Source organism: Corythoichthys intestinalis, chromosome 3, assembly GCF_030265065.1.
Source record: "Corythoichthys intestinalis isolate RoL2023-P3 chromosome 3, ASM3026506v1, whole genome shotgun sequence".
NCBI lineage: Eukaryota > Metazoa > Chordata > Actinopteri > Syngnathiformes > Syngnathidae > Corythoichthys > Corythoichthys intestinalis.
The window spans coordinates 65,486,146-65,513,078 of record NC_080397.1 but is presented as its reverse complement, the minus strand read 5'-3'; the positions used below and the strand labels follow the sequence as shown (position 1 = coordinate 65,513,078).

Below are 26,933 nucleotides of genomic sequence, written 5' to 3'. Positions count from 1 at the left end.
TATATATATATATGGCGGAAAACACTCAGGTGACTTGAAGTTCCGCTCTGAGACCCCCAATTTAGCCAACTTTCAAAATTGTCCGATATGCATGTGTGATACATCATTGGAAAGCTTAAAATCTCAATTTTCTGGGAGAAAAAAATTTTGAGCAGGAGGGCATTTTTAAAAAAAATATATTTTTTAAACAGCAAAACCCTATCTGGAGGTGAGAGCACGCGAGAACAGAATTACAGACGCCATGACTTTGACGAGATATTATCGCGTACCTACTTTGTTTCGATCCAAAAACTGCATGTAGCATGTATCAGTGAGTGTCAAGACACAGCTGTGAATGGCCACAGCTGGATTTTTGAGGGATTTTATGGGTGAAACATGGTGATATAACAAGGGTCGCGATGCAGAAATCGCAGACATCAAGGGGTGGTCGAGATTTTCATTTTCATATATTTACCCTTTTAAACGTTTTTTTCAACTTTTTAATGTTTGGATCAATTATTTATCATCTAACATATCGGAGAAAATGCGACAGTAACAAAAAAAATACAATTAAGCGATAGTTATGAGGTAGATATCCATGACTTTTTTACAGACGCCATTTTTTTCATTGTGACATAATTTGTTTAAAAGTTTAAAATATGTGAGTGAATAATTTTTTTAAGTCGTTTTCTTTTTTTAAACGAAATATGAGACATCAATGAATGATTCAAAGCTAAAAACGACAGACATTTTGAATAATAAATATAATTACCTTTGTTTTATGGCTGGGTTGAAACAAAAGCGGTTGCGCGACGTCTGTAAATGGGGGTTTTCAGGGTAAAACGGACAAATAAAAATAGTTTGGGGGCTTAATGTGCCATGAATCTGCTATGGCAGCATATAGACATATTGTTCTATCAAGCACAACAGTTGTTTTAGCTTAAAATACAACAGTTTCTTTTAAAGAGGAGTGCAAGAGCCGAAACTGCTATTTTAGTCTTGTCTGTGTTTTCCGCCATATGTAAAATAAAATTCAGACCCATGGAAATGTAGTCCAGTCAAAGAACATACACACAGTAGGCTATGTGCCAACTAAACATTTTATAAATTACTATAGCGACAATTGTCCTTGACAAATTGTTTGCTCTGTTTTCTTGTATTCTTCTATTTATTGGTGCTAAAATTAGGGTGCGCGTTATAAACGGGTACAATAATTTTCCCTAGATTTTACAAGTAAATTTGGGGTGCGCATTATACACGGGTGCGCCTTATATTCGGGAAATTACGGTAGATGCGAAATGACAGATTTGCCGGCGTTCATAAACTTCTCTGGAAGGCTCTGTCTAAAATACTCCTAAATTGGCAAAATCTTGACTTGAATCTATCCTTAAATGATAAAGCAGTTTTAAAACTTTCACATGTCGAAAGTAGACAATAGGGAAATTATGGAATAACGGGAGCAATTTTAAAAACTAACAGTTGATTCACATCATTAAATAGTTTAAAGCTGCCAATACAGACTGGGTACTTGAGATTTTTTTTATTAATGTTTTGAACTGTTAACATGATACTTAAATAGTAATTTGTTTGATAAGCCTGAGAGAATTTTTGTACAATTTTGGAACTAATGTACGAAACATTAAAAGCAGCAAATAGCTGGGGGGGGGGGGGGGGGCATCATTAATCAATTAATAATCAAATTCTTGCCTCTGAATCATAATTGAATCGTTAGGTGCCCCAAGATTCCCACCTCTATTCACCATGGTGGCAAAATGTTCTCTAGTACCTAGCTGTGACCTCGGAGGCCTCGCCCTCATTGTCCTTGTCTTCATCTTTCTTCTTGCCCATCTGCAGCGGCTGCGAGATGATGTCATCGGTGAAAGAACCAAAGTAGGATTTGATGTACTGAGGAGAAGGCATCATCCACCCTCGTTTCTAGAACCCAAAGAAAGGTTTTACTATTTGTTTTTGTAGAACAACGTGGACGTTAATATCTAAAGTACACACCTTATTTCCCATAGGGAACTTCATGCGCTCCTCGTTCAGCTCGTCCTCCGGGATAGACTGAGCGATGCTATCTGACAGAAGTAACGCAACAACCGTTAACATACCTGTCAAGTTGTACGGTTTCGGCGTAATTTGTACAAGTGAGCACTGATTTTTAAATGTGTACACCGTACGTTCAAAATCTGTACATTTTTCTTGCATTACGTGTTTTTTTTTCCCTCCGGATTTTGTCACCGTTTCGGCAGCGAGACAATGTGCGTTACTATGCGTTACTACATTGGTTGAAAGACGTGAGAAAAGTCAGAGACACGGAGAGAGTAGAGTGTTTGATGTGACACTGTAGCAAACGCGATGCTAGTCTAGATGGCTCCAATAGTTCCTGACTGTAGCCGACAGCCTACAAATCACATGCATATAGACCTACATGCGAAATGACAGACTCGGCGGTGTTTGTTCTCAGGAAGGCTTTGTTGTAGTGAACCTTCCTAGCGAACCTAAGTAACTTTTTATCTAAAATACCCCTAAATCGGCAAAGTCTTGACTAGAATCTATCTTTAAATGATGAAACAGTTTTAAAACTTTCACATGTCGAAAGTAGACAGAAGGGAACTAATGCAAAAACGGGAGCAATTTTAACAACTTTTACAGTTGATTCACAACATTAAAGACTTCCAACTATAGGAAAGGTTACTGTGTTTTTTGTTTTTTGAAAAAATGAGAAAAAAAAAAAAAGAAACGTAACACCAGTTACTTTGCCAAGTAACTAATTACTCTTACATTCAGGTAACTGAGTTACTAACAATTACTTTTTGGGAGAAGTCATTTGTAACTGTAATTAATTACTTTTGAAAAGTAAGATTAACAACATTGGTCATATAGATGAAGTCTGCAAAATGAAAAGTGACGAAAGCGGAGATTTTGTTTTCAGGGTCCCCCCAGGATTGATAAATATAAATTCAAGACTTAAGATCTTTTATAATGCCATTTCAACTGAAAATTAATACTTTTCTTGCACCCATTATTTGGATAATATTGAATCATATTAAAAAAATAAAGCACTGGACATCAAATTTAACCACTATTACTAAGTGTGTTTGACAAAAGAATGCACATTTATTGAAGGTACAATTAAAACACATTTAAATATAAGGTATTTAAGAATTTTTTTCCCCCAGGATAAAATGGATTTTACACTATTATTGTAAAGCAACTTCAGAAATTACATTTGCAATACAACAGGTTTCCCTTTTAAGAGGACCTAGTCAAGGTGGTAGGTAAGGGATTGTCAAGTTGGTCACCTTAACTGTAAAGTGATTGCAATTGGCAGTGAAAGTTGAAAAAACAGCCACTAAATGGCAGTAGTTTACCATTAATTACCACAAAATAAAAAAGCTACACATGACCATTAATCGTTTTTTTCTAATCACATTACAAGAAGTATACAAAACACAAGTTTATCCTTTGTTAGCAATTGAAGACATTTCTTTTAATCAGATAAAGAAAATCCATACTCTTATTCAATCAAGAAAAACATTTAAATATACCAGGAGGTGTTTTACTATCACCTACATTATAATTTGCCTATCACCATGCCATGTTATTCAGATCAACGTTACCCTGCATTCTTTCCAATAATAGTGTCAACCGTGCTTGTATATCTGAGGGTGATGGTGGATCTACGACTCCGGTTTATCCATGCTAAGGCTAGTGCACCTGCCAATACCCCATTGAACATGGCTAACTCTTGAGTTAAAACTGCGAAATTCACTTTCATTCGAAAGGCAAACCGTGCAGAAATACATTATTGCATCTAACACATTTTAATTGGAGAAATTGGCAACTTACTTTGAAATGTTAAGCAGGTTCACTGCCTTTGCATGACCCATATACTGCGACCCAAAGTGTCTGGATGCGACTTGGTCGCCGATCCAATACCTCACATGCTGGTCCAACTGTTTGGACTTGGTTGTCTTGTTGAGGCTTTCGTCGAACATAACAACTCAGGCATCTGAGCAGTTCCTTGCATTATCACACAGTACTGTGCGATTGCCTGCTGTTGTGATGTTGATGCTAATAATCAGAGGTTGCGCTAGACTTTTTCGTTGTCTGTCATTTTGACTGACAGGGTCATAAAAATCCGGTCATAATCTATTTTTACCCATCACTTAAATTTTTTAAATGATAATAATGACATATTCAATTGCAGTGTTGGTCAAAAGCGGCGCGTTACTTACTCAACTCTGAATAAATTGAAGAAACTACCAGCCATGTTGTGTCTACTCTCTGCTCTGTTGATTTGTCATCCAAGACTCGGGGTGCGTTCAGGTTTGAGAATAGCGCACGTACTTCTGACTCCAAGCTGTTTGTCCCTGCTCATTCAATTAGGCTACGTTCATACTACAGGTCTTAATGCACAAATCCGATTTTTTTGTCATATCCGTTTTTTTGGCGTGCCCGTTCAGACTGCTTTTGTCCATTGAGACCATTCAAGTATTACGCATGCTCTCTAATTCGCAGTCCGACACGCGCCGGTGCGCAGAAGCATCATAACAAATGACAAGTCATCCGTCATTCCAGGGATATCATATTTTGCTTTTCAAAAGGAGGAGACAAATAACAGACATAAATAATCCCCTTTAGGCTTATATTCACAGTTTATATGGATCGATAGCATGCACGCACTGTCCGTGCATGTCACATTCGCATACGGGCAGTTTGCCCCGACTCTCCAAGACGGGCTGCAGCCAGACCCCTCTCCCGACTCTCGGCCGTGTAGGAAATGTTGAAATATAGCTCACATAGAGCAGAGAGAAAACCGATCATTCTCATGCTTATCCTCAACCCATTTTTATTTTTTTATGACTGTTGTCAAGCCCGGCCCTTCCCCAAAAGCCGTGTTCACTGCAAGCTAGGCGCTAATAACGCACAGCTGAAATCGGATTTGGGACACTGGACGGTACAGACCGCCGTGACAGTCTGGAAAAATGTGGCCCAGATCGGATTTGAACCACATACAAAAATGACCCAGATCGGATTTGAAATGGTCAACTTCTATGCGACTTGTCCCGTTCAGACCGTCAAGTTAATGCCTGACTCGAGTCGGAAAAACACGAAAAAATTGGATTCGTGCATAAAGACCTGTAGAATGAACATAGCCTTACACGATGCTCTCCAAAGCTTCCTAACGTTTCCGTGTTTGCTACACCTGAATGCTAGTTCGGACATTTTTCCGAGTAAGGCCAACGACGTCATGCATAAAGAGAGACAATAGCTAATTAATATGCTCACTCGCCATCCTGTGGTCTGGGGTGTGAATTGCAACCTGTCAAAATGACGGATGGACTTCAGTTTTTTCCATCACCGTTTTAAAAAAACGGTCAATGACGGAAAATATTCAGTTAACGCAACCCCTGCTAATGATGCTAACGGCGTGCACGCACGAGGTGCAGTGCATCGTAAAAATTGTACGCGTCATCTTCGTTATGGATTAAAAAAAAAAAAAACTTTGTCACGGATATAATTTAGGTTGCACTGAGATGTTCTTGAAAATTAAAACCACGGTGAAAAAATTCCAGACTTACGACAGCTAATTTAATACTTTTCATACCTTTAATAATGGAAAACTAAATTCAATGCTTTTTTAATACTTTTAATAACCCCCAGGTACCCTGATTTTGCCCTTTTGTTGCCGAACAGAGAATGGTCCAAAAAAGAAAAAATATCCAGGAGCAGCAGTTCTGTGGGCGGAAATGCCTTGTTGATGCCAGAGGTCAGAGGAGAATGGCCAGTATGGTTCGAGCTGATAGAAAGGCAACAGTGACTCAAATAACCACCCGTTACAACCAAGGTAGGCAGAAGAGCATCTCTGAACGCACAGTACGTCGAACTTTGAGGCAGATGGGCTACAGCAGCAGAAGACCACGCCGGGTGCCACTCCTTTCAGCTAGGAACAGGAAACTGAGGCTACAATTTGCACAAGCTCATTGAAATGGGACAATAGAAGATTGGAAAAACGTCGCCTGGTCTGATGAGTCTTGAATTCTGCTGTGACATTCGGAGGGTCAGAATTTGGCGTCAACAACATGAAAGCATGGATCCATCCTGCCTTGTATCAACGGTTCAGCCTGGTGGTGGTGGTCTAATGGTGTGGGGAATATTTTCTTGGCACTCTTTGGGCCCTTTGGTACCGATTGAGCATCGTTGGAACGCCACAGCCTATCTGAATATTGTTGCTGACCATGTCCATCCCTTTATGACCACAATGTTCCCAACTTCTGATGGCTACTTTCAGCAGGATAATGCGCCATGTCATAAAGCTGGAATCATCTCAGACTGGTTTCTTGAACATGACAATGAGTTCGCTGTACTCAAAGGGCCTCCAAAGTCACCAGATCTCAATCCAATAGAGCATCTTTGGGATGTGTTGGAACAGGAGATTCGCATCATGGATGTGCAGCCGACAAATCTGCACCAACTGTGTGATGCCATTATGTCAATATGAACCAAACTGTCTGAGGAATGCTTCCAGCACCTTGTTGAATCTATGCCACAAAGAATTGAGGTAGTTCTGAAGGCAAAAGGGGGTCCAACCCATTACTAGCACGGTGTACCTAATAAAGTGGCCGGTGAGTTTATTTTTTTATTATATTATGTATTAGGATATATGTATATATTTTGCCCAAATGGGAGCGTCCATGATCCTAATAAATTTAATAATGATTTAAAAATATATATAATTATACTAATTATTTTATTAAATAAAAATGCACTTTGATACGACGCACATAAAGGCAACTTCCATTTTAAAAAATCGTTAGAAAGTTGTATGGACTTACAATCCGCTAGCTTGTTGTTTCTTGTTGTCTTCGAAAATTACACTTGTGTGACGGCGCTTCAAGTGTTCGTTCATAGCCGACGTGCTACCGTGGTATGCGAGTTCAGCTTAGCAAAGAGTACACAAAGTGGCACCCTCCATATTTTCCTTGAAATTATTCCATGCTCTGGTTATTCTGGTCCACTTTTTTGGCTTTATGCCGCTTTCACGTGTTACCATCTCTGCACTTTTTGGAAATTGGCGGTGTTTTCAACTCCTCACCGGCGATTCACTTGGCTCGTTGTCGTCAGTTTGTCTGGGTTCGTCCGATTTCCTCCACAGGAAGGCGGCGGCGTGCATAAAAATGCCGAGAGCCGTCGGATGGCTCTTTATGATACTTTTATTGACCAAAACAAAAACATGGGGCATGAAGCCACTCAACTCTACTCGCCGATCTCGCTCACTCTCTCTCGCTCGCTCGCCCACTTTCTTCCTCTTTGCTCAATCTGACAACGCCGGTCACATTAAAATAACAGCGGGCCCCTTGGGGGTGCCAGTAACAACCGCTTGTATCGCAAGCGCCTGCCATTCTAAACTTTATCCGCATGTAATTTTTTTTAACCCGTCATTACCCGTCGACGGTATGTTTTGCCCGTCAACGCATTTACGTCATCGATGACGTAGACGACGTCGACTAGTCGGGACAGCTCTAGTCCATTTCATTCCGGAGCATAAAATATCGCGTGTACAATGAAATAAACACGCTTTTTCGTGTCACAGGCACTTTAAAAACAAACAGTAAAAGTTTGAAATTAGAGTTGCTCCGATCCGATATTTGGATCGGAGCAAACGCCGATATGGGCAAAAAAATGCGCATCGGTATCGGATCGGCCGACACAGAAAAATTACGATCCAGACTTCCGATCCAGTTTTTTTTTTATAGTCCGGTCCGGGTTTTCCAGCGCACCGATTTACATAATCCATTCCAGTTTTTGCTTCGGTTTCCCTAAAATCCGGTTCGCATTTTACGGCACACCTTCAACAAACTACATTACCTTCTCCCAATTTACCGAGAGACTATCGGTAAAAATGTCAGCTGTGTGGGATCATTTCACCTTAAAGGACGACAAAGAAGAAGAGGCAGAGTGCAACATATGCCACAATAAAGTCAAGCGTGGTGGTAAAGTTGTAAGAAGTTTTGATACAACCAACCTAATCAAGCATTTAACGTTAGAGTATGTTAAAAAAAAACGAAGACAAAAAGAAAAGTCCTACGCAACTAACACTGGCAGAAACTTTTGCTATGCGTGACAAACTGGCCCCGACAGTCCCAAAGCCCAGGGAATAACAAGAGTCATTGCCGAAGTCATTCTGGATGATGAGCCATCATCTCTCGTGAGTAAAGACGCACCATCCAACACTTAAAACCACGGTACAACATGCCCAGCCGTCATTACGTCCTTGAGCGATTCGGCCGTGGAAGATTCAAGAACGATTTACAAACATCCAAATTCCGATTATTGAAATGTCAGGTAAAGCGGAACTAATACACAGCGCGGTCTTCGGGACGCAATGAGAAACGGACCGCATTGCGTCCCGAGAGTAAACATCATGCCTGTCATCAGTGTTGTTAATAACGGCGTTACAATATAACGGCGTTACTAACGGCGTTATTTTTTTCAGTAGTGGGTAATCTAATTAATTACTTTTCTCATCTTGGCAACGCCGTTACCGTTACTGAGGACGGAAAGGCATGCGTTACTATGCGTTACTATATTGGTCGAAAAGTCTGAGGGAGACTGACTCACCTAGACGAAAGAGCAGAGCAGGAGCGGGGAGGAGGCAAGAAAGTTGTGACGCCGAGCAAACGCGATGCTAGGTAGCTCCAATAATACATGTTGTAGCCGATAGCCGACAAACTACGCCCGCATGTTATGGTAGATATGGTAGACATGGTAGATATCACATGTACTGTGTATAGATATAACTAGATGCAAAATGACAGCCGCCATCTTAAAGCAGTAGGCTTTTTAGGACGGCTCTCTTGTAGAGAACCTTCCTCGCGAACCTAAGTAACTTTTTAACTAAAATACTTCTAAATCGGCAAAATCTTGATTTGAATCTATCTTTAAATGATGAAACAGTTTTAAAACTTTCATATGTCGAAAGTAGAGAGAAGGGAACTAATGCAATAATGGGAGCAATTTTAACAACTTTTAACAGTTGATTCAGGGTAAAGGGTAAATTAGGGTAAAGAATTGGGCTCGGGCCAATTGTACCAAAAACCTCCACAAAAAACTTCACATAGTATGGCCAATGTTTTTGTTTTTTTTTGAGGAAAAAAAAAAAAAAGTAATTATCACCAATTACTTTGCCAAGTAACTAATTACTCTTACATTCAGGTAATTGAGTTAGTAACGCAATTACTTTTTGGGAGAAGTAATTTGTAACTATAATTAATTACTTTTTTTCAGTAAGATTAACAACACTGCCTGTCATAGACACGGGTAATGCCAATGCTCAACTCACGGCTTTAGCTCAACTCATGTCGCTAGATAAAAAACTCAAGAATACCTGACTGCTGCTGACAGCCGCTACAAACTACGTCAACATCGTTTTACTGTAGATAATAGATATCATATGTATATAGTACTAGATGCAAAATGACAGACTCGACGGCGCATGACAAACCATTTATTGAAAAATAGATGCGTTAGTAAACAGCCGCCATCTTAAAGCAGAAGACTTCCATAGAAGGCTGTTGTAGTGAACCTAATTAACTTTTTATCTAAAATACTCTTAAATCGGAAAAATCTTCACTTGAATCTATCTTCAAAACAGTTTTAAAACTTTCACATGTTGAAAGTAGACAGAAGGGAAATTATGGAATAACGGGAGCAATTTTAACAACTAACAGTTGATTTGAAAAAATTCATTAATTGAATGTAGTTTAAAAATGCTGATACAGAATGGGGACTTGAGTATTTTATTGACTGTTTTAAAATATTAACTTGATACTGAAATAGTAGTTTATTTAAACCTGAGAAGCTTTTTAAACAATTTTTATCACTAATGCACGAAACATTAAAAGCATTTAATAGCTTGGGGGGTTTGTGGGATTTTCCACTGAGGTTGTTTGTGCGTTTTGCTTTTTTAAGACAGTTTACAATATTATTTGCATGTTTTACTGACTGACTATGCCATTTCTGTTTGTTATTTATAATGTTTTGTGTTTGTCACTGAATAAACAGGTCCGTTTCTTGTTACCAACCATTGTGTGTTATTCAAACTCACCAAATTCCGCTGGCAAGTTGTTATCAAGAGTACTAAAACCCTTTTCAACATGAGTTTGACAACTAAGTAAAGAGGCTAAATAACTTTAAACTTTAAGACATGCTCAGATTGGCCGGTATCAGTATCGGCCAGTGTTCGGCCGTTTATGCTTTTGTGGCTTTTTCCCCGCCAAAAGGGATCCGAAACGAGAACACACTGGATAACTCGGCTTGTGCTTACAGTAAATTGTTGTTTTTTTATTGTTGATTTTTTGGAGTAGTAAATAGCAAACACCAAGCAGGTTATAAACCTATAAATGCAAGCAAAGAATGTATATATGGTTATAAATATACAAATAATAATATGCTAAATACAAATATATACAAAGCTTCTTCATATATAAATGAATAAATAATACCCTGTGCATACTACATATAATTCATTCACAATTAAGTTGCTCAGATTGCAATAACCAAATATTATGCATCATTTTAAAATTACATTTTACATTTTTTAACCGTTCAATCGGTATTCTTTAGGCAATAGCTGCATCATTTAGACCAGGGGTGTCCAAACTTTTTGCAAAGGGGGCCAAATTTGGTGTTGTAAAAATGTGGGAGGCCGACCTTGGCTGACGTAACTTACGTAGAAGAATATATTTAAGCAAATGTTAGCAAGACATTCTGTGTATCACATTTGCTTTATTTTTTTTTAATTAATAATTTCAACAATCTCGCAACTATCCTTTGTGGCATTCTCTTTCAACTCTCGAGCTCTTGCGAAATACTGCTGCTGTGAAATTAAACTAGCTTCGAGTTGCTTCAATTTCTCGCTGCGTATCTTCCCTGTAATCTTGTCGTACACGTCAGAATGTCTTGTTTGGTAATACCGCCTCACATTGAACTCTTTAAAAACAGCGACTGTCTTTTTGCAAATGAGACAGACACAGTTGTTGCGTATTTTAGTGAAGAAATAGTCCAATTTCCACCTATCCTTGAAGCGTCGGCCAACGCAGTCAACTTTCTTTTTTTTGTTAATTATCGCCATTTTAGGAAATTGGAAGTAAAGGGTCACACAGGGTAATGTTGCTTAAGAGTGCTGCTGCCTTTTAATGGGTGAATTAGGAGCAACATTTAGTGTGTAAACTACTTCATATGCTGGTAGCAATACTGCTAACCAAAGTCTATGTGCGGGCCAGACGTTATTGACTTTATGACAGAGGCTGGGGGCCGGCTAACATTTGACCACGGGCCGCATTTGGCCCCTGGGCCGGACTTTGGACATGTCTGATTTAGACACTTCAACAAGTCACAACGCCGTCCAATGCTTGGAAAAGGTGGCGGCTAATGGCATGAGGTAATATAGTTTTTTCACACAAGCACTCAGATTAAAAAGCACCGATACAGCGGGTCCCGAGACTACAATACCCATAATTCACTGCGTGACCTGTACCGCTCGCTGATTCGCTGCGAGATTGACTCAGTGGCTACGCTAAACCAACGCGCGAGTCGTCAACTGTCAACTCTCAGCGGATCTCGTAACACACAAACTGGAAGGCTATCAAGCGATCGCCATGAAAGAAACACCGAACCGTCCAAAAGCAATGCAGTAGGTGAAAATACATAACATAAATACAGTGCCTTGCAAAAGTATTCGGCCCCCTTGAACCTTGCAACCTTTCGCCACATTTCAGGCTTCATACATAAAGATATGAAATTTAATTTTTTTGTCAAGATTCAACAACAAGTGGGACACAATCATGAAGTGGAACAAAATGTATTGGATAATTTAAACTTTTTTAACAAATAAAAAACTGAAAAGTGGGGCGTGCAATATTATTCGGCCCCCTTGCGTTAATACTTTGTAGCGCCACCTTTTGCTCCAATTACAGCTGCAAGTCACTTGGGGTATGTTTCTATCAGTATTGCACATCGAGAGACTGACATTCTTGCCCAGTCTTCCTTGCAAAACAGCTCGAGCTCAGTGAGGTTGGATGGAGAGTGTTTGTGAACAGCAGTCTTCAGCTCTTTCCACAGATTCTCGATTGGATTCAGGTCTGGACTTTGACTTGGCCATTCTAACACCTGGATACATTTATTTTTTAACCATTCCATTGTAGATTTGGCTTTATGTTTTGGATCACTGTCCTGTTGGAAGATAAATCTCCGTCCCAGTCTCAGGTCTTGTGCAGATACCAACAGGTTTTCTTACAGAATGTCCCTGTATTTGGCTGCATCCATCTTCCCGTCAATTTTAACCATCTTCCCTGTCCCTGCTGAAGAAAAGCAGGCCCAAACCATGATGCTGCCACCACCATGTTTGACAGTGGGGATGGTGTGTTCAGGGTGATGAGCTGTGTTGCTTTTACGCCAAACATATCGTTCTGCATTGTGGCCAAAAAGTTCAATTTTGGTTTCATCTGACCAGTGCACCTTCTTCCACATGTTTGGTGTGTCTCCCAGGTGGCTTGTGGCAAACTTTAAACGAGACTTTTTATGGATATCTTTGAGAAATGGTTTTCTTCTTGCCACTCTTCCATAAAGGCCAGATTTGTGCCGTGTACGACTGATTGTTGTCCTATGGACAGACTCTCCCACCTCAGCTGTAGATCTCTGCAGTTCATCCAGAGTGATCATGGGCCTCTTGGCTGCATCTCTGTTTTCTCCTTGTTTGAGAATAAAGTTTGGAAGGACGGCCGGGTCTTGGTAGATATGCAGTGGTCTGATGCTCCTTCCATTTCAATATGATGGCTTGCACAGTGCTCCTTGAGATGTTTAAAGCTTGGGAAATCTTTTTGTATCCAAATCCGGCTTTAAACTTCTCCACAACAGTATCTCGGACCTGCCTGATGTGTTCCTTGGTTTTCATAATGCTCTCTGCACTTTGAACAGAACCCTGAGACTATCACAGAGCAGGTGCATTTATACGGAGACTTGATTACACACAGGTGGATTCTATTTATCATCATCGGTCATTTAGGACAACATTGGATCATTCAGAGATCCTCACTGAACTTCTGGAGTGAGTTTGCTGCACTGAAAGTATAGGGGCCGAATAATATCGCACGCCCCACTTTTCAGTTTTTTTATTTGTTAAAAAACTTTAAATTATCCAATAAATGTTGTTCCACTTCACGATTGTGTCCCACTTGTTGTTGATTCTTGACAAAAAAATTAAATTTCATATCTTTATGTTTGAAGCCTGAAATGTGGCGAAAGGTTGCAAGATTCAAAGGGGCCGAATACTTTTGCAAGGCACTGTACAAGCAAATGAGCACAAACTCACCGGCGGTGCGTGTCTCTTTCGCCAACGTGAACGTAAATGACTACCACGCCGACCCAGCTTCCGCTTAAATGCGAATCCACACCCCTTTCCGACTGACAGTGAATTAACCCTTTCTCGGACAAGATCGCAGGTGAGGCACAATTTAAACACGTTTAACCTAGCGGACGCAACAGCCAGTATCAGATCGGAAGTGCAAAACAATATCAGTATCGGATCGGAAGTGCAAAAACCTGGATCGGGACATCCCTATTTGAAATCAATTCTAAAATGGACCGGAAGCCAGTGGAGTGATGATAGCAAGGGGGTAATATGTTCATGTCTAGGGGCATCTGTTAAAAATCGAGCAGCAGCATTTTGAACAAGTTGGAGACGAGAAATCTAGGACTTGGGAATACCAACATAAAGTGCGTTGCAGTAATTCAGCCTTGAAATTATAAAAGCGTGAATTCTTTTTTCAAGGTCGTGGCGAGTAAGAAAAGGCTTCACTTTGGCCAAGAGACGGAGGTGGAAAAAACAGATTTTTAACATGCGTCTTAAAAAAGGGCAGGGCCGTTCCTGACCAATTTGGTTCCCGAGGCAACACATTTGTTGGCCCCCCCCCCCCATTTTCACCACATATATTTAAACACTCACATTGAAAAAGCACATTATCTCTTTGTAACTTATTATATTAAAAAACACAACGAACAAGTGCAGAAATTAAAAGAAAAATGCTGGAATAACTATTCAAAAACACCAATAAAAACACTTCAAAAATAAATGCATTAAATAAATTATAATTGTTATGCCATATATGATTAACACCTGCCCACACAAACCTATATAAAGACACACAGAACACTTTAAAAAGAAACTTTTTTTTTTTTTTTTTCACCTTGACCTATAACCTTACTCAGCTTGTCTTTACTGATGTAAAAGTATCTATTGCACTTTCATATGACAGTTGTTTTGGAAGGTGCACTTCTTTCCTGGACTTGGTGGGCTTGGACTTGGTGCTGATTTGGATAAGTACGCTGTAAAAGATGGCCCAGGATGTACAGAGGTAGAAGGAAAATATTTCAGAAGAACATCAATAAAGAGAAGGAAGTGGAATGTTACATTATGTTAGTCAAATAGTTGTTGATCGTAAAACTAGCAAGACATAACCATAATAGCGCCTAAATTCTGGCAGCCTACTGTACCTGTCTATTGGATCTGGCCACTATCTTTGATAGGCGCAGTTAAAAGAAAATAAATTCTTGAAGCACGGCAACTACACAGGACTATCCAATAATTTAATTTTTTATTCAATATATGATAGCAAAAAAAAAAAAAAAATTGAATATGTTTTTACATGAACTTGATCGCCATTTTAAGGAATTAATGACACATTTAATAACAAATGTTTGCATTTAAATCCGTGGCACTTTTAGTCCCCCATACCACAGAACTTTAAAATTATTAATTGCATATTTAATGGTGTATTTATTTAAATAACTTTGGCACTTTTAGGCAAGGCAAATTTATTTGAAAAGCACAATTTAACACAAGGTAAAAGTGGTTCACATCACATAAATAAGCAAGACAATTTTAGTCTCCTATACACTTTGTCTAAATTTCTCTAAAATTGGAGGGGGAGTAAATTTAACTGAAACTAATCCACAGCTGGCTGAATACAGAAAAGATTTCTAGAACAAAAGCCTAGCTAATGGTACAGTATAATTTAGCTTTAGCACTAAGTCATATAAACTCTATGTAAATAACCGCTAGCTTGCAGTTGCGCCAAGTCTACGTGCTTATGCTGTTGAAAAAAATCATCACAATAAACCTGTTTTTCTTCACGTCTTTGCTCTCTTCTTTCTTTTTCTTCTGACTCGGAGGGCTTCTTTTCATGAAGTTGACTTGTCACCGTAACGTCGCTCAATTGCAAAGTAGAAAAACAGCCCCTTCAGGTAGCTCGCTGGTCTGCTGGGTGGTGAGAGAGACTAGGGTCTGTGGTGAAATTATCGCATGACAGGAAAAAGTGAAACGAGCAGAAGGCACACTAGAAAAATGATTTCATTAATATTTAAAGACTTATTATGAACGGTTTTGTTGTTTTATTTGTTTTATTGCTTTGTATAATTATTTGAATACTGCTATCATCAAATATTTGAATATTTTTCTTGACGCCATGGACGCTGGTGCGCGCTTAGGCGGTTGCTTAGCTCGCCTTATGGGCGGCACGGGTCTGAAAAAGGGAGCCAGAGCGCCAGAGTTGGGCTCAAGGGCATTTAACATACAAGGTGTGCCAAAAGCAATATATTCAGTTTGCTTTCGTTAAGATGTAAAACGTTTTGTGCTAGCCACTGCTTCACATCGGATATGCACTCCATTAATTTAGTGAGAGCAGTTTGTTCGTTGGGTCTCAGGGGGAGATACAGCTGCAGGTCATCAGCATAAAAATGGAAAGAGATATTATGTTTTTTAGGGCTGTCAAACGATTAAAATTTTTAATCTAGTTAATTACAGCTTAAAAATTAATTAATCGTAATTAATCGCAATTAATCGCAATTCAAACCATGTATAAAATGTGCCATATTTTTCTGTAAATTATTGTTGGAATGGAAAGATAAGACACAAGATGTATATACAGTGGTACCTCTACATACGATCGCTTCGACACACGAACTTTTCCACATCCGACGTAAATTTGACTCGCCATTTGTTTCTACATCCGACGACATGCTCGAAATAAGACGACAATGGCAGCACCGCAGACGAATGCACGGCGGATTTTCTTGTGTGACAAATCAACACTGGTTTCAGAAAAGGTTGGTACAGGTGGTGAAACAAGGAAAAAAAGGTTGGTACAGGTGGTGAAACAAGGAAAAAGTTGAAGCTTACCTTCTAAATGAAGATGCAAATGACAGAAAAATATGAGCGTAGGGTGGGCATCCGTGAAATGGCTCAACAATACATCTCCACGGTCCTCCTCCGACCATCGTTCGCCAGTCTTTATAAGTTAAGCTGACAATTCTTATTGTGCTAACATCTCCAGAGAAATCGCCAACTTCGCCACGTTTTTATCATTTATTTCACAACTTATACAAAACAAAAACACCTTCTGTCTGCCGCAATTGACGGTGTTCTCAAGAAAACATTCAAAGTGAAAGTGAAACTCAAGATCACCGGTCTGTCTCTGGCACGTCAGCCCCGCGGTGCGTTCAGGGTCAGCAAAAAACGTCCGCCACATTAGAACCCCATTCGTTACATTAATACAGGAATTATTGTTATTATTATTATTATTATTATTATTCCGATTTTGATTTATAATTTATTTGTTTTGCTATGTGTAATTGCCATTTGTAATAGTACCAGCAGTATTTTTTAAGGATTTAGTGAAGGTTTTTGGGCTGTGGAACGAATTAATGGAATTATAATGTATTCCTATGGGAAAATCCTGCTCGACATACGACCATTTCGACTTACAAACAAGGTCCTGGAACGGATTAACTTCGTATGTAGAGGTACCACTGCATATACATTCAACATACGGTACATAAGGACTAGGCCTGAACGATATATCGTTTAAACATCGCCATCGCGATGTGCGCATGTGCAATAGTCCCATCGCAAGGACGTGCGATAGTTTTTTCATTTCATTTTTTTTAATCCACAAACGTTTGTTTTGAGGAAGGAGCGGCAGGGAGAGCGCACAGCCTCTCATTCCCTCCAGCTCGCAGTCATCGGCTCCTCCCCCTCCCCTGCTTCAGCGGAGTGGAGGGAGGAGGGGCCGAACAGCGGAGTGGAGGGAGGAGGGGCCGAACAGCAGAGCGGAGGGAGGAGGGCCCGTTCTCAAAGTGAAAGCAAGCTAGCAACACGTTGGAGGAGAGAGGAAGACTGTATCCAAAAGGAGTTTTGGAAGTATTTTGGCGAGAACAAGACTATAAGGGACAAAAAACAGCCCTGTCGACAGTGCTTCGCCATGGTTACCTCAACAAGAAGTAATCTGTTGAACATGTGGGACCATTTAAAACGCAGGTATCTATGCATTCCTTCTACGAGCTTCCCATCAGAGGCTTTTTAGTACAGGTGGGAACATTGTTACGTGCCAACGTTCTTGTCTCAAGCCTGCAATGGTGGATAAACTAGTAGTCTTGGCCAAAAACCTATTAGACCCAGTTGAGAATTGCTGAGCAAGGAAGGTGGACGATATGCAGACAAATACATAACACAGCTGCAGGAATGTCTTTTCTTATTTTTATTCATGTGACAGCTATCAGGAAGGCAGGAAATTTGGGAGTTAAAATGGTTCTGTTATTCATCACAGTTATTTGCAGTTATTCAGTTCAATTATTTACAAGTTCAATCGAGTTTCTGTTTCTTTTACATTTAAATTAATTGTAAATCGTATTTTTCAAATAACTATATATAGTACAGCTGCACATAAAGTTTTGATACTTAATATTGTTGTTGAAATATTTTTACAACTTTGTTGCTGTTTTGCAGTTTTATATTGTTATATTTTGTGTAAACAACTCAGGGGACTAATGCACTTGCACTTTTATTTGACAGATTTAATATTTAAGTTCAAATATGTTGACAACTTCCTTGTTGTTTTACTGAGGTTTTTATTTATTGTTATAGTTTGTGAACAACTCTTATTTGTCATATTTAATAATTTTGTTCAAATATGTTTACAACTTTGTTGTTATTTTACAGAAGTTTTTATTTGTTATATTTTGTCAAAAACTTAGAGGACTAATGCACCTGCTCTTTTATTTGTCATTTAATGTATTTGCTGCTGTTGAAGTGTCAAATATTGTGTTCAATAAATTATCTATTTTGTGCAGACATGGCTTCCTGGATCCCTTCATACAGCAATCTTAATCATTCACAAATGAAACGGTATTGTATGACTACACCGTGGTCACGGTGTGTCATGCAAGGTATTTCCAAACAGCTATTCAAGTCATCTAGTGAAAATTTCTTTAAAAAAGATTTTTTAATATCGCAATATAATATCGCAATATATTGCACACCTCAAAAAAATCGCAACCATAGTTTTTTCCAATATCGTTCAGGCCTAATAAGGACTGTATTTGTTTATTATAACAATAAATCAACAAGATGGCATTAACATTATTAACATTCTGTTAAAGCGATCCGTGGATAGAAAGACTTGTAGTTCTTAAAAGAAAAATGTTAGTACAATTTATACAAAAACCCCTCTTAATGTTTTCGTTTCAATTATATTTGTTAAATTTTCAATCAAAAAATAAACTAGTAGCCCGCCATTGTTGATGTCAATAATTACTTTATGCTCATGGGCGCTGAAGCCTATAAAATCAGTCGCACCCATGCGCCAGAAGCGGGCGGCAAAACTCCATAAAACACAATTAACAAGTGAGCGTTTCACTGTACCATCATTTAAATCTGTCTGAGCGGCATCTGCGTTAATTGCGTCAAATATTTTAACGTGATTAATTTAAAAAATTAACGCCCGTTAACGCGATAATTTTGACAGCCCTAGTTTTTTCATAACTGATCCTAAAGGTAGGATATAAAGTGCAAAGAGAACAGGCCCGAAAATAGAGCCTTATGGCACCCCACAAGACAGAAGTTTGTGAGGAGGAACATCTCCCAATCATTACCGAGAAGGTCTCAGGTACAATTTAAACCACTGTAGAGCATTACCACGGATACCTATAAAGTGTTCTAAATGAGATACAAGGACTGTGTGGTCAACTGTATCAAATGCTGCTGTGAAGTCTAGTCAAACAAGGATTGCTGGATTTCCATCATCTACAGAAAGGGCAATGTCGTTGTACACTTTTAACAGTGCTATGTCTGGACCTGAAGCCTGATTGGAACTTGTCAAGGGTGGAGTTTGCCTCTAAAAATGTTTGCAATTGAATTAAAACAACTTTTTCTAAAACTTTAGAAAGGAAAGACAAGTGGGAGACGGGTCTAAAATTGGACAGCACAGAGGAGTCAAGATTTTTTTCCGTAAGAAGGAGTCTGACTACAGCCTGTTTGAAGGCAGCTGGGACAGAACCAGAGCTGAGAGATAAAAAGTTACTTAGGTTCGCTAGGAAAGTTCACTGCAACAGAACCTTTCTGAGAAGTCTACTGCTTTAAGATGTTGGCTGTTGACTAACGCCGCAGAGTCTGTCATTTCTTATGTAGTGCTATATGCACGTGATATGTAGGCGTAGATTGTAGGCTGTCGGCTACAGTCAGGAAATATTAGAGTCATCTAGCCTAGCATCGCATTTGCTACAGCGTCACAAAAAACTCTTCTCTCTCAGTGTCTCTGACTTATCTCACGTCATCCAACCAACGTAGTAATGCATAGTAAAGGCTCATTGTCTCGTTGCAGAAACGGTAACAAAATCCGAACGGAGAAAAAAACGTAATGCACGAAAAACGTCCAGATTTTGAACGATGGGGTACACATTTAAAAATCAGTGCTCACTAGTACAAATTACGCAGAAACCGTACAACTTGACAGGTATGGGCCGGTGATTGGTTCTGATCAGCAAAACAGCCAGCAGGATTTGCTGACTGTCCAAGTCAGGGGTCGCGTTAACCGAATATTTTCCGTCGTTGACCAATTTTTTAAAACAGTGACGGAAAAAACTGAAGTCCACCTGTCATTTTGACAGGTTACAATTCATACTCCAGACCACAGGGTGGCGAGTTAGCGTATTAATTAGCTATTGTCTCTCTTGATGCATGACGTCATTGGCCTTACTCTGAAAAATGTCAAGGCAACTGAGTGTCCGAAGTTTCTTCAAAAAGCCCCAAAACGACGATGGTGTTGATGAAAGAGGTGAAAAAAACAGGGACTGCACAAGCGGGCACGCAATTCAAGTCCATGCGGACCAGGAGGAAGGTGTAAGACTCCTTTCAGGCCACAGCAGGTGAACTTTTAATTTCATTGTTCCATATGTAGCCTTACTTACAGGGGCCACAGTCAGCTGTTTTTCTCACTGCGGAGAAAAAGTTACATATTCATCTGCTTGATGTGTGATGGCACGGTGTGGATTCTCTGTGAAGCTTGTTCGGACAGAATATTGATTTAAAATGAATGAAAACTAAATACTAGTGATGGGACGAAATGGGCCGAGGTTCCGAAGCTTGTGTCGAGTAATGGGAGGGGTGTTTCCACGAAGCTTGTAGCGAGGCGCGCGTCATCTCGGCAGAACCCGGAAATGATGACGTGAGAAGCCTCGACGGCCGGATGAATCTAGTGACCGCTTCGGAAGTGATCCGACGTTCGGCGCGCATTGCAAACACAGTAGGCTACAGACTATGGTATAAATTGGTTGCAAAACGCAATGGCGATCGCCTGTTATCTCACATTTTGTGCATTTCGGGCTCCTGTACTTGTTACATCTGTGCGCAACAGTGCAACCAGTGCAATCTTTTTGCGAGCCTTGTCCTTTGCTTGCGATGGAACCTGCGCGAAAAAAACGATCCTCCCCTGTATGGGAACATTTTCATTTGATTGCTTTAAATAAGGTAAGGGAGAAGAACTACATTAATATAAATGTGAGTGTGTGTGTACCTATCTGAACCAAACATCAACAGAATGAACAATCCATTAGTGTACTAGGAGGCACAAAAGAATACCTATCCAAATTTATATAAACTGGCACTCACATTTATCTGCACCCCAGCTTCATCTGTGCCTTATGAAAGAATATTTTCTAAAGCTGGTGAAATATTGTCCAAAAAAAGAAACCGTTTAAAGCCAGCCACTGTGGGAAAGCTATTATTTCTCAACAAAAATGAATAACAAATTATCCTTACCACTTGTTGCATTTTGTTCACATACTAAATTACTAGCATAAGCACATTCATATCTTTGTCATAATCAAATAACCATTGAATTCTTAACAATGTTGACCTCTTGGGCTTCTAGACCACTTGATGGCGCCATAGAGTAAATGAAGCACCATGAAGCTTTGCTACATGTGCAAACCAATTGGCTGCAAAGCTTCATTGCTTCATGAGGCTTCATTTGGCCATCACTACTAAATACTATTGAATATGTTGAAGCGGTATGCAATGTTAAGAGTCTAGTTAGCTCGAATTGCTGTGTCCAGTCGCTGTAGCTCTGCTTTTCTCTGTGAACTCTCTATATTCAAGCCGGAACGCGCACGGCTCTTAAGTGTCTCTGTCACGTGACTGCGTCGTAGCCGCTAACGCGCTCGGCCAAATGGACACACAAGTACGCCAAACAAGTTATGCCAAACAAAGGGTCACCACAATGTCATTATCATCATTTTAAAAATTTAAGTGACAGGTAAAAATTAAGCTTGAGAACGATAAACCGATACGACCGGATATCCGGTTTAACAGGTGAGAGATACAGCTGTATCGATTGTAAAGTTACCATTCGACAGTAATTTGCCATTAAATATTCAACGAACCGATAGTAGAGCTATAATTCGGATATCGCGAGCGCAAGAATCGGCTTCTAATGCCTAATTCAATGCATTGCTTAATGGAATGATAATTTAGCTTTTACTTCACTTGCTGCGCTTGTGTCATTCACCACACAGCGCGCTTAGATTGAGACCGCACGCATGCTATAATATGGACAAGCACAACTCACCATATGGTTGCCTCTACTTCCCATGCATTTCGGCAGAACCGCTACTAGTCGCCGTCATTGCCCGATCGTCACGGGCGTGTCACAACGCGAGAGCTAACAAAACCATTGTAACGCACGCTCCATAGCTTTTTCTTCACAGCCCAAAACGAAAACGAAACCGGTAGTGGCAACGAAGCAACATGCTAAAACAATGGACAGTTTGAGCACCGACGCCAGCGACGTGCAGCGATTGATTTTCAACGCACCCAGGAAATACAAAAGTCGGACTTTGAAGTGAGGAAGGCAGCCAGATCTGTTCGCATGAGACAGAGGTAGTGTGAAGTGAGGAGCGGTACAGGGATCGTGAGTTTTTAACCCTGAAAAATAACCCACTACAATGGTGGAAAGGGCAGCACGCTCCTTTGGAGAGTTTTTTCCCACGAAACGCAGTCTACTTAAACATTAAAATGTGGATTAGTTTATCTTCCTCAAGAAAAAATCTGCCCTTCAAAAAAGATATGGACAGTGATGAGGAAGAAAAAAAATGTGGAAGCACAGGCATAAGTGAAAGACTCTGCTGTGTATAAGGTAAAAGTAATGATTATTGATCTGTCTGTCTAAAATGCCATGTTTTTATTCCCCCAATTATACCAGTGGTACAGCATAATTTATTATTTATTTATAATAACATTGGGGGTTTAATTTTTTTTTTCTACAGCTGCTGCATATAATTAATATTTTTTGTTGGTAAGATGTTTACGTTGAAAGTTTGCACTTAAATTGCTTACCTCTTGTGTTCGAAACACCAGGAAATACACTAATTGATTTACTGCACTTTATTGTTGTCTGTCACTGGAGTTTTATTTTATTATAAATCCCATCCAACAAAATGATGGTCATATAGTAAGCCTTATTTTTATTTTTTTCATAAAAAAATAAAACATAACATTGGTATGAAATTTTGTTGTTTAATTTTGCTATTAGAAATGTGGTCTTTTTTATATGTTTAAAATACTGTTCGAACACACGCAACAAATGTTTACTATCGTATCGTTTTCACTCTGTATCGAACCGTATCGTTCTTAAACTGTATCGAATCGGTCGGCCTTAAAAACGTATCGTTTTTTAATCGAATCGTAACCTGTGTATCTAGATACATATCGAATCGGCTTCATGCCAGAGATTCCCATCCCTTGTAAAAATAGATTATGACCGGATTTTTATGACCCTGTCAGTCAAAATGACAGACAACGAAAAAGTCTAGCGCAACCTCTGGTCCAAGTGAAACTTTTTTAAAGGACCGATTTCTGAAGTGGTCAGTTTATGCACCGAGTTAATCACATGATAATAATAATAATATAATAATAATTTAACCCCCCCACACACACACACAATTCACGCAAGTCACCCTTTTTAACCTCAAAACAGCGAATTTCGCCGAAAGGTGAGACATTTTGAAGCCATTAATTTAGTGTCAGGCCCGATCAAGGTTTGACTAGTTTTACTCACCTTCCAGGCATTCTTTCTTATTGTCCAGTTTCTCATGAGCTCGCAGCTTACTGGTAAAAGCTGTGAAGTTCTGCGGGTCGAACATTAGTACCTGTGAGCTGTCTTGCGACACCTCAGTCCATTTCATCTATGGTAAAAGGCAACCGTTGGTAACAGAAAAGTCTCCCATATGCAGCAGAGTCACACGAAAGCGCTCTTTGCTAATTTAGGAGAGTAAGTGACAACCTGCTTCTCATACGCCTCCGCTCGGTTGTTATAGAACACCGACAGGTAGCTCTTCTGTACAGTGGGGCAGAGTTCAATGGCCTCTGTGTAACACTGGATGGCGCTCTCGTACTTGGCCGCCTGAAAGTATTTGTTGCCTTTTTGATTTGCCTCACGGGCACGATCCAAACGACTCTAAAAGGGGAGAAAGATGTCTATTAGGCCAGTGTTTTTCAACCGGTGTGCCGCGGCAGTGCCGTGAGAGATCGTCAAGTGTGCCGTGAGAAATGATCCAATCGGTCTTTGTCAGGTGATGTAACGCTTGCAACAGCTGCAGCACATTTTATAGACCCTACTCACCTGACGTCACAGCCACGCCCCCGCGCCATGTTGTCCGGATACTAGTCATGTTAATGCATTAGCGCTTCGTAAATTCCTCCTATTATGGCGTGTTTTTCTGCTCGTTAACATTAATAATCAAAATGGTGAAGTCGTGTGTGGCGGTCGGTTGCAAAAACAGAGAAGATAGACGGAGAGACTTGAATTGTTACCGTATTCCGAGAGACCCGAAGAGGAGACCGAGATTGACTGCTGCAATTCGACGAGAAAACTGGGCTCCAAACGACTACCACAGATTATGTAGTAGTCATTTTATATCTGGTAAGATGCATTTAATATATATTTAGAGGGTTTTGGGCTTACAACCACAATTAAGATCATTGCTAGGCTAATCGCCGACAACATACACTCAGACGTTGTGAATGAACTACCTGAAAATATATAATTATAAGGGGATAATCAGACAGTTGTCATACAATTAATTTACAATTTCACTATTGAGGTCAAAAGCCAAAAAATAAATTCAACTAGGAACAATCTGGAGTAGTGCTGTCGCACTTCATATTTATTACGTATTATATATGTATATAGTGAGAGTGCTATCGCTAAACCATATAAACATTAAAAGCCCTAGCTCCATTGACAAATGATATGAAATACATTAGACTTGACAGTGGATGTTAGCAAGAACAAAAGATTTTGAATTGAAAATTTCGTAACTCACCTTCCGAGCACAAGATTCCTGCCGAATTTTCGTGTACGAGGACCTGTTTCACCCAACCAGCAACGTACCATTTATAAGCCTCCAAGCTCTTGAAGTTTTTCAAACTTTCGTGAGAATAGGCTGATTTTGTGTGGACAAGATAGTTGTAAATATCAGGATATCAGATGTCATGCGAAGCCAGCGGGTCGAAAAACATCGATTTAGGCATCAAATACGGCTCTGGCGAATGGATAAACTGAAGCTTTTCCACGTAACGCCTTTTATGCAACGGTTCCAATGAGTTTACAGCGTCAGATAACACCGGGGCTTCCATGAATTGCTCTATAACTTGCTCGACTAATTGAAAACAATGAGAATAGGTCTGAAAAAGAGGTACAATATGGCGGCCGGAAACAGCGACACGCCCATTTTGTGACGTAGGTGAGTAGGGTCTATACGGCTCTGGTCGTCTCGTTTGAAAGTGCGGAAGTTGAGGTTTACTCTCGTTTTTACTAGGGCTGTCAAACGATTAAAATTTTTAGTCGAGTTAATCACAGCTTAAAAATTAATTAATCGTATTTAATCGCAATTCAAACCATTTATAAAATATGCCATATTGTTCTGTAAATTATTGTTGGAATGGAAATATAAGACACAAGACGGACATATACATTCAACATACTGTACGTAAGTACTGTATTTGTTTATTATAACAATAAATCAACAAAATGGCATTAACATTCTGTTAACCCTTTAACACCGAACGTGTCGGATCCGACACGTTTACGCATATCATCTTTGAAGCCTCGTAACGCTGTAATTACGTCACCCACGTGCCCCTGGTTGCTCTCGTTTGAAAGTACGGAAGTTGATGTCCACACCAGTTTTTATTTGAAGTCAATCGACCAAGTAAAACGGGAGATAATGTCATTTGAGTTTTATAATTTTATTGCACTCATAAATATGCATTGACACGCTGCATGGGCCATGTGTCTATCTCCATATTTCCATCATTTCTTGTCCTTTTTTCAAAACCGAATGCAGCACAAAAGACTACATATCCCAATGGCCGTTGTGATGTCAAGAAGGACGAACCTAATGTGAACATTTTTAATAAATTGACGAGCAAGGCGCCAACTAAGGGAAAGGAGACACGCGTAGCAAGCAACGGCCGGTTGAATTGAGCTAGCCACTTTGAAACGTGCAGAATTAATCGAAAACTAAATTTAGCACAAGCTAATGCATTATTTCATCAACTCAAGGAATGGGATGAGCACTATTTGTCATTATTTTCCTCGGATCAGTCGGCCTCTCGGCGAGTAGAAGTGTCAGCAGCGCGCAAACGGCGGATGAGTAGGCTGTGTGACGTTGTATGTGACGCAGCTTAGTGAGATGTTCAAAAACAAACTTTATTGAGTGCGCAAAAAAAAACAAAAACTTCATTGGGTCGCATGCCTAAAAAAAATTGAATTGAACTGAACTACTTGTCAATATTTTTGAAAATACTTTTTTTTCAATGTTTGTTATTTTTTCTTCACTATGAATCTTTTCGATTTTTATATAGATGTGTGTTCGAGAAGCTTGATTGCATGTACATATATGGCGGAAAACACAGACAAGACTGAAAAAGCAGTTTCTGCTCTTGCACTCCTCTTGCAGAGAAACTGTTGTATTTTAAGCCAAAACAACTGTTGTGTTTGATAGAACAACATGTCTATATGCTGCCATAGCAGATTCATGGCTCATTAAGCCCCCGAACTATTTTTAATTTGCCCGTTTTACTCTGGAAACCCCCGTTTACAGACGTCGCGCAACCGTTTTTGTTTCAACCTAGCCATAAAAAGAAGGTAAGTAATTCTATTCATTATTCAAAATGTCTGTCATTTTTAGCTTAGAATCAATAATTGATGTCTAATATTTAGTTTAAAAAAAGAAAACGACTTTTAAAAAATTATTCACTCGCATATTTTAAACTTTTAAACAAATTGCGTCACAATGAAAAATTTGGCGTCTGTAAAAAAGTCACGGATATCTACCTCATAACTATCGCTTAATTGTAATTTTTTTGTTACTGTCGCATTTTCCCCGATATATTGGATGATAAATTATCGATCCAAACTAAGAAAATTTGAAAAATAACATTTAAAAGGGTAACTATATGAAAAAGAAAATCTCAACCACTCATTGTTGTCTGCGATTTCCGCATCGCTACCCTTGTTATATCACCATGTTTCACCCATAAAATCTCCAAAAAA

General features: G+C 39.5%; 1 protein-coding gene across 6 annotated transcripts in view; it reads right to left on the bottom strand.

Annotated features, from left to right (window-relative positions):
• The window catches only part of LOC130913367 (mitochondrial import receptor subunit TOM70-like), a 122,169-nt gene that overhangs the window by 73,692 nt on the left and 21,544 nt on the right, over positions 1–26,933 (bottom strand). For all 6 annotated transcript variants that reach the window (XM_057831935.1, XM_057831937.1, XM_057831932.1 and 3 more), the window contains exons 3-6: positions 23,658–23,831; positions 23,433–23,559; positions 1,987–2,057; positions 1,766–1,914 (exon numbers count right to left, since the gene is read on the bottom strand). In XM_057831935.1, coding sequence (XP_057687918.1) covers positions 1,766–1,914; positions 1,987–2,057; positions 23,433–23,559; positions 23,658–23,831 — 521 coding nt within the window. The remainder of the gene's footprint in view (positions 1–1,765; positions 1,915–1,986; positions 2,058–23,432; positions 23,560–23,657; positions 23,832–26,933) is intronic.